This window comes from Mustelus asterias, chromosome 14, assembly GCF_964213995.1.
Source record: "Mustelus asterias chromosome 14, sMusAst1.hap1.1, whole genome shotgun sequence".
Lineage (NCBI taxonomy): Eukaryota > Metazoa > Chordata > Chondrichthyes > Carcharhiniformes > Triakidae > Mustelus > Mustelus asterias.
The window spans coordinates 59,029,955-59,043,279 of record NC_135814.1 but is presented as its reverse complement, the minus strand read 5'-3'; the positions used below and the strand labels follow the sequence as shown (position 1 = coordinate 59,043,279).

General features: G+C 42.3%; 1 protein-coding gene across 5 annotated transcripts in view; it reads right to left on the bottom strand.

Annotated features, from left to right (window-relative positions):
* Positions 1-13,325, bottom strand: part of agps (alkylglycerone phosphate synthase) — a 136,870-nt gene that overhangs the window by 22,511 nt on the left and 101,034 nt on the right. For all 5 annotated transcript variants that reach the window (XR_013499550.1, XR_013499551.1, XM_078228480.1 and 2 more), the window contains exons 14-16: positions 10,085-10,197; positions 7,048-7,117; positions 2,503-2,564 (exon numbers count right to left, since the gene is read on the bottom strand). Coding sequence is in view for 3 of the 5 variants with exons in the window: in XM_078228480.1 (XP_078084606.1) it covers positions 2,503-2,564; positions 7,048-7,117; positions 10,085-10,197 (245 nt within the window). In the remaining 2 variants the exon portion in view is untranslated. The remainder of the gene's footprint in view (positions 1-2,502; positions 2,565-7,047; positions 7,118-10,084; positions 10,198-13,325) is intronic.

Sequence of the window (13,325 nt, the reverse complement as noted above, 5' to 3'; positions counted from 1 at the left end):
CATTTTGTATTGTATTCATTCAACAGCATGCATCACATATGCATGTTAATTATATAGTAACATAGTTGTACCAACATAATTGATCACAATGCTGGACAACTAAGTGAATAACTATACTAACTATATATAACTAAGTTAATAACTATTAAGTTAATAACTATACTGGTTGATACTTTGTGATAATGATGATCCAATATTAAATGCAGTCTTCAGGTCTAGTAGGATGAAAGAGCAGAGCATGCAGACTTAATTAAATTATAAATTTATATATTTTGTCCTTTTTATATATTTTAAATACTTATAATAGCAAAATGCTTTGCAATTTTGTAAAGTTAATTGAAGCAGAGGAATTCATGCAAAACTAGCCAAGGAGCTTAGAAACGTGAACGGAGTCGCTACCACACCATTACTGGCAAGGTTTAATTATAGTACAAGTTTACTTGAGTAATTTTCAATATGAGTGTGGACATATAAATTTATAATGGAAAAATCTAGCAAAATGTTTTGGCAATAAGTTGACAAAAGGTAGTTATATAGACAAAAAATTCATACAGGTGTAAAATTTAAAATATATTATTGATAATGCATTGAATACCACATACGGTTTCACTTTTATTCCCCAATTCTTCATAATAACATTGGACAATTGTAACTGTAAAAAACTGTGACTGCTAGATCTAAACTGAAGAACTTTAGGGGATGCTAGTAGAGGTGGACAGTTCAGTTTTAAGGGCATGATATCTATTATCATATTTAAGACAGTCTCCAGATCATGAGAAAGTCTGCCAAATTAGATTATGTATTTGAGACTAAACACCTCAAGAGGTACGCAAGATACCATAATCACTGTTTTGACTAGGTCACGTGACAAAATTAGTACCAAAGATCAATTTAAATGTTCTTTTCCTCAGACATCCTTCTGTAAAGAAAGACTGCATTTAAGTAGCATCTTATTACATTCTCAAGATGTCTCAAAACAAGTGTAGCAACTCATTTGCACACTGCAAAAGGTCCACAAACAGCCAGTTTGTGGTTTTTTTAAAAATTAAAAAATTCAATGAAGAATGATGGTCTGGATAGAGAACAATCCCTTTTCTCCTTAGTGCCAGAGCATCGTTTACGTTCACCTGAGCCAACAATAGTGCCTTATTTGGAAGACTATTCCTACAATGATGCAACAATGTCTCAGTATTGCACTGAAATGCCGGCCCACAAGTTCATTGTATGGTTTGAATGAAACTCCAAAGCAAGAATGTTAGAAATTGAGCCAGACTAAAACTTAGACTATTTCCATAAATATAAGTTTAAAGAGCCTATTACTGCTCTTAATTCTGTTGTTTGCATGCAAGAAAAATAAAAGCATCAGAAAATGCAAAAAATACAAAGAAAGAGCTTTCTGGTGGCCCTAGAACATTAAAAAAGAAAGTGGTAAGAGATTGGACACATGAAAGTTAACAAATTTCTCAAAAGCATGCTTGCTAACACAAAAGTGCACTAGCACACTGAAATAGATAGTAAGTGGACAACGGGCATTTAACATGTATATATGTATCTAAATTTACCAACCCTTGGTAACTGATAGGGCAGCACAATAGCACAGTGGTTAGCAGTGCTGCTGCCTCTCAGCACTAGGGACCCAGTTCAATTCCAGCCTTGGGGGATTGTGTATAGACTTTGCACATTCTCCCCGTGTCTGCGTGGGTTTCCTCTGGGCACTCCAGTTTCCACCCACACTCCAAAGACAGGTTAGGTGGATTGGCCACATTAAATTACACCTTAGTGTCCCAAGCTGTTAGAAGGATTGACCATGGTAAATGTGTGGGGTTACAGGAATAAAGTGGGGGAGAGAGGGCCTCGGTAAAGGTTAAGGGAGTTCTCCAACCCAGCTTGCCACACCACAAGTAGCTGAAGTATAGAACAAATGTCTGTTGATCCTCTATGAAGTGGCTCGCATGACAGTAACTGGCATGTTGAGAATTTATAATCTGCTTAAACATTCCAACAGAAATTCAACATTAAGGACTGAATTTTATGGCCCCTCTCATCAGCAGGGTCTTTCGTTCCCACCAAAGTCAATGGAGTTTGAATACCGCTTCACATTTCATGACCCCACCCCTGCCACGACAGGGACGCAAAATTCTGTCCTAAGTTTGGGTTCTGTGTTATCAATAATAGTGCACGATAACGGTAGATATTTATTCCTAATGTCTGTTCCTGGAGAGACTGCAGATTACCAGAATGCCATGGTAATTTTAAACTAGCATTGGACCTATTTCAGTGACTATCATCATGGCCAATGAAGGAATATGCAACTTGGTCTCCTCGGCAATGGATGCAACATGAACAGATATTGGTGGTGTTGCAGAGTTTAAAAATGAACAGTTTTCTTTAGAGCTGTAGAAGCTAAAAATTGCATTTATAATAAAGATTAACCAACATATAAATACTACAGAACAGAATAAAAATGCTTTTCAGTAAGAAATGTTTACAAGAATTCTTTACCGGTCCCAAGGAACAGAGGTTTCAAATGATTCTCCTATAATGTAATAGTCCATGCCCAAGTCCTAAGGAACATAAAATGCAGTATTAGAGATGATATTTCTTATACTACTAAACAGAACCCAGATTCTAAAACATTAAAAAAAAATTTCCTCATTATCAGAATAAGCAGCACTTTGGCACCATCAGCTATCAAAATAGTGGCAGCCCCATCTTGTATGATGATGGCTTGCACCATACTGGGCGACTGTGTTAACCATTGCCTGAGAGCCCGAATCTAACATAGCAGTCTCTGCCACAATTGTTACAGAGGAACATAGTGGACTGAGAAGGTGCATGATTCACTGGCCTCTGTTTTCTCTAAGCCTTCTTCTTGTCCAGCTGAGATTTTCATTTCTACAAGCCATTTCCAACGCCCTTCCAAACAGCCTACCTCCAGAGGTAGCAACCATCTCCTAGTTTGCCACGTCAAGATCCATTATCTCATATCTCACTACAAGTGCTCTTGTAGCAGAGATATGAACTCTGGAATTTGACCCAGTCGCCAGTTTAATGTACTGGTGGTCTTTGGGAATACGACTATCACTCATCTGATGAACATAAAGCCAGTGCAAACATAATTCATTTAGCAAAAGTGCATGCTGATGGAATTAGCACAGTCCAGGATCTTGGAATTGGCGATGTTATCCTGCCAGGAGACAGTGAAGGTGGAAATTTTAGCCTTTTCTCCTGCTTGGCATTTTGTCCAGGTCTCACCACAATGGAGCATGTGCGCTGAGGATGCAGGCTTGCTAACTTGCAGCTTGGTGTTCTCAGTCAGGTTGCTGGTGTTCCACTCTCTTACTCAGCTTGGATTTAAAAGCTTAGCTTTTGTGATGTGTTGATTTCAGCATCAAGTGACAAATTGCTGATGATTGTAGAGCATAGATTTGTGAAGCTATCAACAAACTCCAGTGTCCCATTGTCAATACTGATAATAGCTGAATGGCAACATCCTGGACCATGATGTTCGTCTTTCTGATGTTAATGGTCAAACCAAACTCTTTACAGGTGAGAGAGGCTGTCCATTTGTCACTGAAGGCGTTCCTCAGTATCATCAGTGCAGAGCAACTCACTGAATAGGACTTGCCACACTTCTGTCTTGGATCTCAGGCAGGCAAAGTGAAACAGATTTCCTTCTGTTCTGGTGGGTAAGTAGACAACCTGAAAGCATATGACAGCAGCAAAGAGCGACCAAAGAGTGTCAGTGCCAGAAAACAACCATATTTGACACCACTTGCACAATGTTGACCCATCATAGTTGACTTTACTCATGTTGTCATAGAAAAAGGAGATCACATTCAGCAGTTCAGCAAATTTTCTCCAAAACTTAAATAGATTACCTATGCCCACATGGTCAAATGCCTTGGTGAGGCTGATGGAGGTAACACAGTGGTTTCCTTTGTTCACAGCGTTTATCTTGCAGTTGTCAGACTGAGAAGTTCATGTCAATTGTAGATCTTCCAATCATGAAGCTTCACTGGGAGTTCAAATGAATGTATTCTGCCGTCTGACACAGGCAACATGGGTAAATGCTTTTTCCACAATAGTCAGCAGGGAGATGCATCAATAGTTGTTGGAATCGCTGTAGTTGTCACTGTTGTATACAGGGTCACTCATATCCTGGGGCATTGCCTGCTCCCTCCGGCAAAGACAGAGGTTTGTCCGGATGCTGCAGGAGTGCCGGTTTCCTGTGTTTGATGAGTTCTGTGTTGAGCGGTACAGCATCAGCACTGTAGCTTTGCCCATTGCAATTCAGACAACAGCTTTGCTCAGCTGTTCCACTGTATTCAATATCCAGCTCTACCATGACAGACAGCTTACTATGTTGTCTAGTGTCCTCGGTGGCAGCGTTCTCCCGGAGTACAAGTCAAGATAGTGTTCCACCCATTTCCCCAAGTATTTACTGCAGTCGGTAATAACCGTTTGTTTGCAAATGGACTTTTCGTTTATTTCTCCTTCGTACATGCCCCTTGCATTTCCTGTGTTGATAAACATCTGGATATTCTGGCAAAGTTGTAACTAGTAGTCACTGGTGAACCACCTAGCAGTCTGTTGGACTTTACTTTGAGTGGCTCTTAGTGCATTCAGAGTCTACTTGCTCGGATCTCTCTTGTAATTAACAAGAGCGAACCACATGGATTTAATGACAGGTTCCACGAAAATGACATTAGCCTTGAACCAGTCAGCATTTCTATGCTTTTGCTTCCCATGTATTGAGAGTGTGGCATTGTGGGTGGTTTCTCAAATACATTCCATTTTGTTTCTGCACTGTGCTTGGTTATTCCAAAAAGGAAATGTTCAATCAAATCAAGGGCCTTTGTTTTTTTTATCCGAGTAGGTAGTATGATTGATGTTGAAAGGTGGGCAGCTATGAAGAGAGGTGGTTGTTTTCCTTGGAACAGAGAAGGCTGAGGGGAGACCTGATTGAGGTGTAAAAAATTATGAAAGACATAGATAGGAAGAATGTTTTCCCCTTAAAGGGGTCAGTAACCAAGGGGCATAGATTTAGAGGGGATTTCAGGAAAACATTTCACGCAGAGGATGATGGGAATCTGGAACTCACCACCTGAAAGGCTGGTAGAGGCAGGAACTCTCAACTTTTAAGAAACATTTAGATGAGCACTTGAAACGCCTTAGCCTGCAAGGCTATGGACCAAGTGCTGGAAAATGGGATTAGAATGGATAGGTGCTTGGTGGCCAGGTCAGACACAATGGGCCAAAGGGCCTCGGAATCTATCTCGCCATTGAATGCAAAAACTTATAAGGGTTACATCCTAACACTGGTCCACACTAGGGAGTAATCTACATCACAGTCTGTGCTGTGGTAGCTGAGGTGTGTTGAGAATGCCGTGAGTCACGTCTGGTGATAATCAAATCCAGCTGGTGTCAAAGCTCTGATCTTAGATGTCTCCAGGACATCTTGTGGCATTTTCTTTCTGAAAGGTGTAGTTACACAAAGCTCAACTAGTCTCTGGCTGTTCTCACTGATCTTTCCCAAGCCATAATGTCGGAGGCAGAAGGGTTATGCCTCATAGTTCACACCAACTCCTGCATTGAAATTCCCCTGTAGGTAGATGTCCTGACTTAGGAATTCTGCTGATAGCAATGGCAAGATCGTCAAAGAACTTGTCATGGAGCACAACATCAGGGTACAGATACTCATGAGGTTAACTGCACCAGAGTTGAGTGGTGGATGGAGGGAACGCATTCTGAACCATTTGTTTGGGCTGGGAGGCTTCTAACATCAAGAATAGCAATTTCTTTACAGCAAAACCTGCACCACGCTCACACATTTCCTCTGGACTCTTCCCCTGCCAGATCCTAGAGGAAGTTGCCAATCATAGAATCCCTACAGTGCAGGAGGACATTCGGCCCATCGAGCCTGGACCGACAACAATCCCTCCCAGGCCCAATCCCTGTAATCCCATGTATTTACCCTGCTAATCCCCCTGACACTAATGGGCAAGTTAGCATGGCCAATCAACCTGACCTGCTCATCTTTGGAGTGTGGGAGGAAACTGGAACACCCGGAGGAAACCCACGCAGACACGGGGAGAACATGCAAACTCCACACAGACAGTCACCTGAGGCCAGAATTGAACCCGGGTCCCTGGTGCTGAGGCAGAAGTGCTAACCACTGCCCCGCCCACAAATGAACGTGTAATATCTTTCTTTCAATGACCTGCTCTTGGCAAGCCTGGTCTCTTGTAGAAATACTGGTGTTTGTTTTTCCACTATCAAACCAGTAATCACAAATAAGTTTTAACAATTCACATCCTTTGCACTAGATGGGACATCCATGCTACGAGAAATAAAATTGTTTACACAAAGAGAAATGACCACCCTGCCATCCTCGATGAATAATTAGCTTCTAGTTACAACAAGGAACTTTCAGCTCCTCATCAAGTTAAATATTAATGGTGCTTAAAAAGTTAAGAATTTACACCAAAGAAAACATTGTTTTAAACTAAACAGGCCTGTTAAAAATTGTTGACTAGAAGCATGTTAATGTGAAACTGTTAGTGATGGTTCTGTATTGAAAATTGCCATCAGGGATAGACCTAGGGGCAGCACAGTGGTTAGCACTGCTGCCTCACAATGCCAGGGACCTGGGTTCAATTCCCGGCTTGGGTCACTGTCAGTGCGGAGTCTGCACGTTCTCCCTATGTCTGCGTGTGTTTCCTCCGGATGCTCTGGTTTCCCCTTCAGTCCAAAAGATATCCTGGTCAGGTGCATTGACCATGCTAAATTCTCCCTCAGTGTACCCGAACAGGCACCAAAGTGTGGCGACTAGGGGATTTTCACAGTATCTTCATTGCAGTGTGAATGTAAGCCTACTTGTGACACTAATAAACAAACTTTTTGAAAAACTTTAAACTTCTCAACCAGTTACATTTTTAATTTTTCCTCAAATTCATCTCTAAAAGTTTTCACTGTCTAAGGGGAAAATACACCAAAATTACTGAATTGAAAATGAAAATGCAAATACATCTACAAGCAACATACCCGGATGTAAGCAATAACAAATGTTAGCATGTAGCCCCGCTGCCCGTTATCTTCTCCAGCTGCCAAGCCCCTGTAATCAAAAACATTCATTTTACCAGAGACAAGGCAACAACTCATCAAAATCAAAAGTAGTATTCATGAAGATATTAGGTGAGTTCATCATTTTAATTGGAGGGGGGCCAAGTAATCAGTACTCTTTTTGCATTTTAAAACATATGCGTGGGCCTCTGTTTTTCTATACTTGACATTGGTGAACAGATGATAAAAAAAAATCACTGGGAGATAATTTTAAAAATGCAAAGTCAGTTTGATTGGAGGAGCAGCGAACATCAGCAGCAGTAAGTTCAAGGTTCAAGGCCTGGGGAGCCAATAGCCAAGGAGCGGGCCCAGGATGAGATGGGCATGGGGTAGGGGGTGTGCACAAGGTGGAGAGGAACTAGAATGTGCCAATGGGTGGGTGGGGGCACATGCGTGTGGACAGAGTGTGTCCAAAAGTCTGCCTCGCTCCCAGTATCAGGGCCCTCATTTATCCCTAACCACCCACACTGTCAGGCACTCTGATTCACTCTCACACTTGGGTGTGGATGAGAGAGAGAGTGAGCACCCTGATACTGGGAATGAGCCAGAAAAACACGCACACCCTATTACACGCTCATCCTCATCTTTACTTATTACTCTTTTTTTTGTTCATCAAATTGATGTCAGGTTTTTTTAAAAAATCACAGTTAATGTTGCACCAAACTTTATCTGTTTGAAATTTGCTCATTGGGCCCTTGAATAAGAAAAACTTTGAAATGTCCCCTCCCCAACACAATGCACCCAACCTTCATCGATCAAGAATCATCATCCACCCAGAGTTAATTGAAAAACAGTCCAGGTAGTAATCCTGCTCATTACAGGCAATTAAAAATTCCAACTGGGGTAAGTAAAACTGTAAATTAATTAGTAAGAATAGTAGCACAGAACAGCTTCACCCAAGTACATATTTCACCATAGGGTAAGGAAACTGCTAAAGTGAGATTAAGAGGAGCTACTTGATATATTTTAAAAATCTACATTATAAAGGGTTCAATGAGGACTGTGGATTAGATTACAATAAAAACCTTAATCATCTGACTTCATTTAATAAAATAAACAAGATTATGCAGATTAAAAACAAATTGACAATTGAGTGACATTTCAAAACTTAAAAACATAATTAGGTAAAGAAAAAAGATGATGGAGCAGTTATGTTTTGCTGAACTAGCATGTGGGAATTGGCGACATCAGTGTGACTCACAATAATCACATCTGCATTAAGTGTCTGCAGCTCAAGGAACTTTAGCTTAGGAGTCGGTAAGGAGTCACGCTTTGGACTCTGCAATTCATCAGGAAGGGAGGACGTTAACAGGACACTCGTTCTCGGAGGGAGACATACCCCAAAGATTAAATGCTTCAGATCTGTGATCAGGGACAGTGGAGGGTGTGACTATTAATGAGGCTTGATGTGGAGATACCGGCGTTGGACTGGGGTGGGCACAATACGAAGTCTCACAACACCAGGTTAAAGTCCAACAGGTTTATTTGGAATTGCTCCTAAAACTCACGATTCCAAATAAATCTGCTGGACTTTAACCTGGTGTTGTGAAACTTTTTACTATTACTGAGGCAGGCATGGGGACCCTGAATGTAGCAACGTAGGAGTTTCATTGCTTGCACTTGTTCAAACAGGTATGACGTTCTTGCAGCTTGTTTGGATGAGACAGGACTGCAGGAAGGACAAGCAAACTGACCACCCTACTTGTGGTACAGGGGACCATTCAAGCTGTAGGGAGTAAAAAGCAATGTAGTGGTGATTGGGGATGATAGTTGGGGGGGGATCGATTCTGTTCTCTGCATGATGCCCAAAGGCTGCACTGCCTGCCCAAGGTTAGAGACATCACTTCCGGACTGGGGAGGAACTTGCTGGAATTTAGTTGTCATATTCCACTTTGTACCAATGACAACGAGGTAATGACATGAAGCAAGACTATGAGAGCACCGACTCGCTGCACCCCCCCCGCCCCCCCCACCCAACTCCATTCCAATCTTCCTCAACCCAACTAGCACTCCAAACTCTCCCCCCTCACCCACCCCAACAACCCCTGATCTGACCTGACTAGTCCCCACACCTGAAAACACATCACCCTATCTGCCTACCTCACCCACCCTACCCCCTTCACACCTACATCACTGACCCTACCCCTTCATACACCCTAGCGTCTTGCAACTTAAATTTGCTCTGTAGTTTTTCCAAAGCAACTTTGGGACATTTAAACTCTTACTTATCAGAATATGACAGTTACTGCTGTAGTTTCCATGTGGTTCCTCTCTGTTCCTACGCAGACTGAATTCTTCAGGAGCCTCCATTGGAAAATTGACCAGAAAAATCAGAGGAAGGTAAGTGTTATTTATTTTTGTCTGACCAGGGTTGGGAATAGGGATCTGTCCCTGAGCAAAAGATTTGGGCCTATAGTCCAGTTAACCTAACATTCCCCATTGGGAAAATGCTGGAACTGATTATTAAGGAAGTAGTCGTACTATTTAACACTGGTCATTCAATATATTCAAGGCTGAGATAAACAGATTCTTCAACTGCCCGAAAGCTGAGGGTTATGGGGGAGGCACAGGAAAGTGCAGCTGAGTTCAGGATCAGATCAGCCATGTTCTTATGAGTTTGTTGACTTGCTGATCAGGTTCAAGTGGCTAAAAGGCCCATTCCTGCTCCTATTTCTTATGCTGTGTTTATGCAGCAAAGATTAAAGCAAGCGGGATGCAGATATTTGTAAAAAGGCCAAAGTGGCTGTGGACAACTTTAACAGCTATTGATTTTATTCTCCATCTCAGATACAATAACTTCTCCTTTATGTTCACTTCTCCATTGTATGTTATTATAGAACTTTATAGATTCTTAATGTCTTCATGGTAGTCATATGTAACAGTATCGTATATAATTGGAAATAGAAAAGTAACCTTTTGAACTCACTAGACAGTCTACTTTTATTTTTTGAAGTCTTACCCAACTTTGGCAGCAATATCGTAAACATGCTTTTCCTGTTGAAGAACCTTTTCTCGACTACCCTCAAAAAGTAGGGTAGCTACACACAACTCATTGGGATCAAATCCCTTGAACTGTGGAAATAAAAGTATGAGATTATTAAACAAAATTTGAAGGCGTAAGGATGCTGCATCTAAAACCAGATATATTTTAAATATTTACACTTGAATAGTGTAATTAAATGCATTTTAAAATAACCACCAGGTTCTAATGACACATTTAGGAAGGGGAAACATCTCCAATTCCATGAAAAGGGATTAAATCAAATCTGGAAGGAAATCTGCCATCCTTACTCTGTCTGGCCTACCTGTGACTCCAGATCCACAGCAAGATGCTTGAATCTTAACTGGCCTCTGAAATGGTTTAGCAAGCCACTCAGTTCAAAGGTAATTAAGGATGGGAAACAAAAGCTGGCCCTGCCAGTGGTGCCCACGCCCCATGGAGAGAATTTAAAAAGTGCAACAACATTGAGTTTTTAAACCAAGATCATAAAAGATGAATTATCAAGTTAATCACACATTGGAGTTATTACACACTAACTGATAACCAAGAACTTAGTTCCTTTGACAGATTTTTAAAAAATAAATAGGTGGATAACAGGTTTTGCTGAGCACCTTCGGTCTGTGTGCAATCAGGACCCTGACCTTCCGGTTGTTTGCCATTTTAACACACGATCCTGCTCCCATGCCCACATGTCTGTCCTTGGCCTGCTGCAATGTTCCAGTGAAGCTCAACGCAAGCTGGAGGAACAGCATCTCATCTTCCGACTGGGCACTTTACAGCCTTCTGGTCTCAACATCGAATTCAACAACTTCAGATAATTTGCTCTACCCCACCTTGACCCTTTTGTTTTCATTCTATTTTGTTTAATTTTTTACTACCTTTTATTTTTTTTAATTGTCTTTCTTCATTTTTCCCCCCCCCCCACCCCCACAACTCTTACCCCCTACCTTGCCCTCCTTCCCTTACTTCTCCTTTTCTACATCTTACCTCTGTCCCATCTACTTTCCTCCCCCCCTCCATCTTCCTTTGAGCTTCTCAGATGTTTGTTCATTCACACCCTTTATTCTCTCTGTGGACAGCTATTCGCAGTCTTTTCCCCTTGTTTCTGTGGCTATGACTCACCTTTCATTCCCTCACCCTGCAGTATAAATATCTCCCACTTTCTATGCCTTTTAGCTTTGACAAAGGGTCGTCTGGACTTGAAACATCAGCTCTTTTCCCTCCTTACAGATGCTGCCAGACCTGCTGAGATTTTCCAGCATTTTCTCTTTTGGTGGCTAACAGGTGGTGGTTTTCTCATACATTTGCTTCCCTTGTCCTTCAGTGAGGTAGAAGTTACAAATTTAGAAAGGTGCTATCAAAGAAGCCTTGGTGAGTTACTGTAGTGTTTCATATAGATGGTACGTAATGTTGTCACTGTGCACCAGTGATGGAGGGAGTGAGTGTTGAAGGTGGTGGATGGGCCGTGTTGTCCTGAAAGCTGTCAAGGATCTTGAGCATTGTTGGAACCGAGGAAAGAGGAGACTATTTTATCACACTCCTGGCTCATGCCAGGAAGTTTGTGGAAAGGGTTTAAGGAGTAAGGGCGAGAGTTTTCCATTGCAGAGTAACAGGCCTCGGACTTGTTCTTGTCGCCATTATTTGCATAACCCATCCAGTGAGATTTGCGGTCAATGGCGACCACAGGATATTCATGGTGGGGGATTTTAGCGACAGTAAACCACTGAATGTCATGGGGAGGTAATTAGATGCTCACTTATTGGAGATGGTCATTCGTACCATAGTAATTCCAGGTAATGTTACTTGCCACTTATTAGCCCAAATCTGACTTATACAGGTCTGAGTGAGAGCACAGACAGTTTCAGTGTCTCAGGAATAGAAATAAATACTGTGCAATCATCAGTGAATGCTCCCACTTCTGACCTAATCATGGAAAAAAGGTAATTGATGAAGCAAAGGAAAATGGGCTGAGGACTCTGACCTACGGATTCAATTTCACTCGGGCTTCTCGATGTCCCACACATTCAAATGTCGCTTTGGTATCAAGGGCAGGGCAGTCAACTCTCACCTCAACTTATAATTCGGGGTCGGGCAAAGAGCAAGCAAGCTGTAGTAATAGGGGATTCGCTAGTTAGAGCCACAGACAGGCATTTCTGTGGCTGCGATCGAAACTCCGCGATGGTGTGTTGCTTCCCTGGTGCCAAGGTCAAGGATGTCTCTGAGCGGTTGCAGAACATTCTTAAGGAGGAAGGTGAGCAGCCAGAGGTCGTTGCACATATTGGTACCAACGACATAGGTAGGAAAAGGGATGAGGTCCTGAAGTGTGAATATAGAGAGTTAGGCAGAAGGCTAAAGTGCAGGACCTCGAAGGTAGTCATTTCTGGACTACTACTGGTGCTACGGGCTAGTGAGGGTAGGAATAGGAAGATTTGGCAGATGCATGCGTGGCTTGAGAGCTGGCGCAGGTGGCAGGGAATTAGATTTTTGGATTATTGGGATCTCTTCTGGGGAAGGGGGTGACCTGTTCAAGAGGGACGGGTTACACCTGAACTGGAGGGGGACTAATATCCTGGTGGGGAGATTTGCTAGAGCCACTCGGGAGGGTTTAAACTAGTTTGGCGGCGGTGGCGGCGGCAGCGGGGGGGGGGACCCAAAACAGTAGGGAGACAGAAGAGGAGGTTGAGGACAGCAGATTAGTAGTAAAGGCAGTGTCAGTAATCCTAGTACCAGATAGATCAGGCAAAAGCAGGGCAGAGAGCAAGGAAGTCCAGATTAAACTGCATTTATTTCAAAGCAAGAGGCCTGACAGGCAAGGCAGATGAACTCAGGGCATGGATGGGTATGTGGGACTGAGATATTATAGCAATTACTGAAACTATGGCTAAGGGAGGGACAGGACTCGCAGCTCAATGTTCCAGGGTACAGATGCTATAGGAAAGATAGAACAGGAGGTGAGAGAGGAGGGGAAGTTGCATTTTTGATTAGGGAAATCATGGCAGTACTGAGAGGGGATATATCAGAGGGTTCGGCCACTGAGTTTATATGGGTAGAACTGAGAAATAAGGGGGAAATCACTTTGGTAGGGCTGTACTACAGGCCTCAATAGTCAGCAGGAAATTGAGGAGCAAATATGCAAGGAGATTACAGATAGCTCCAAGAAAAATAGGGTGGTAATAGTAGGGGATTTTAACTTTCCCAA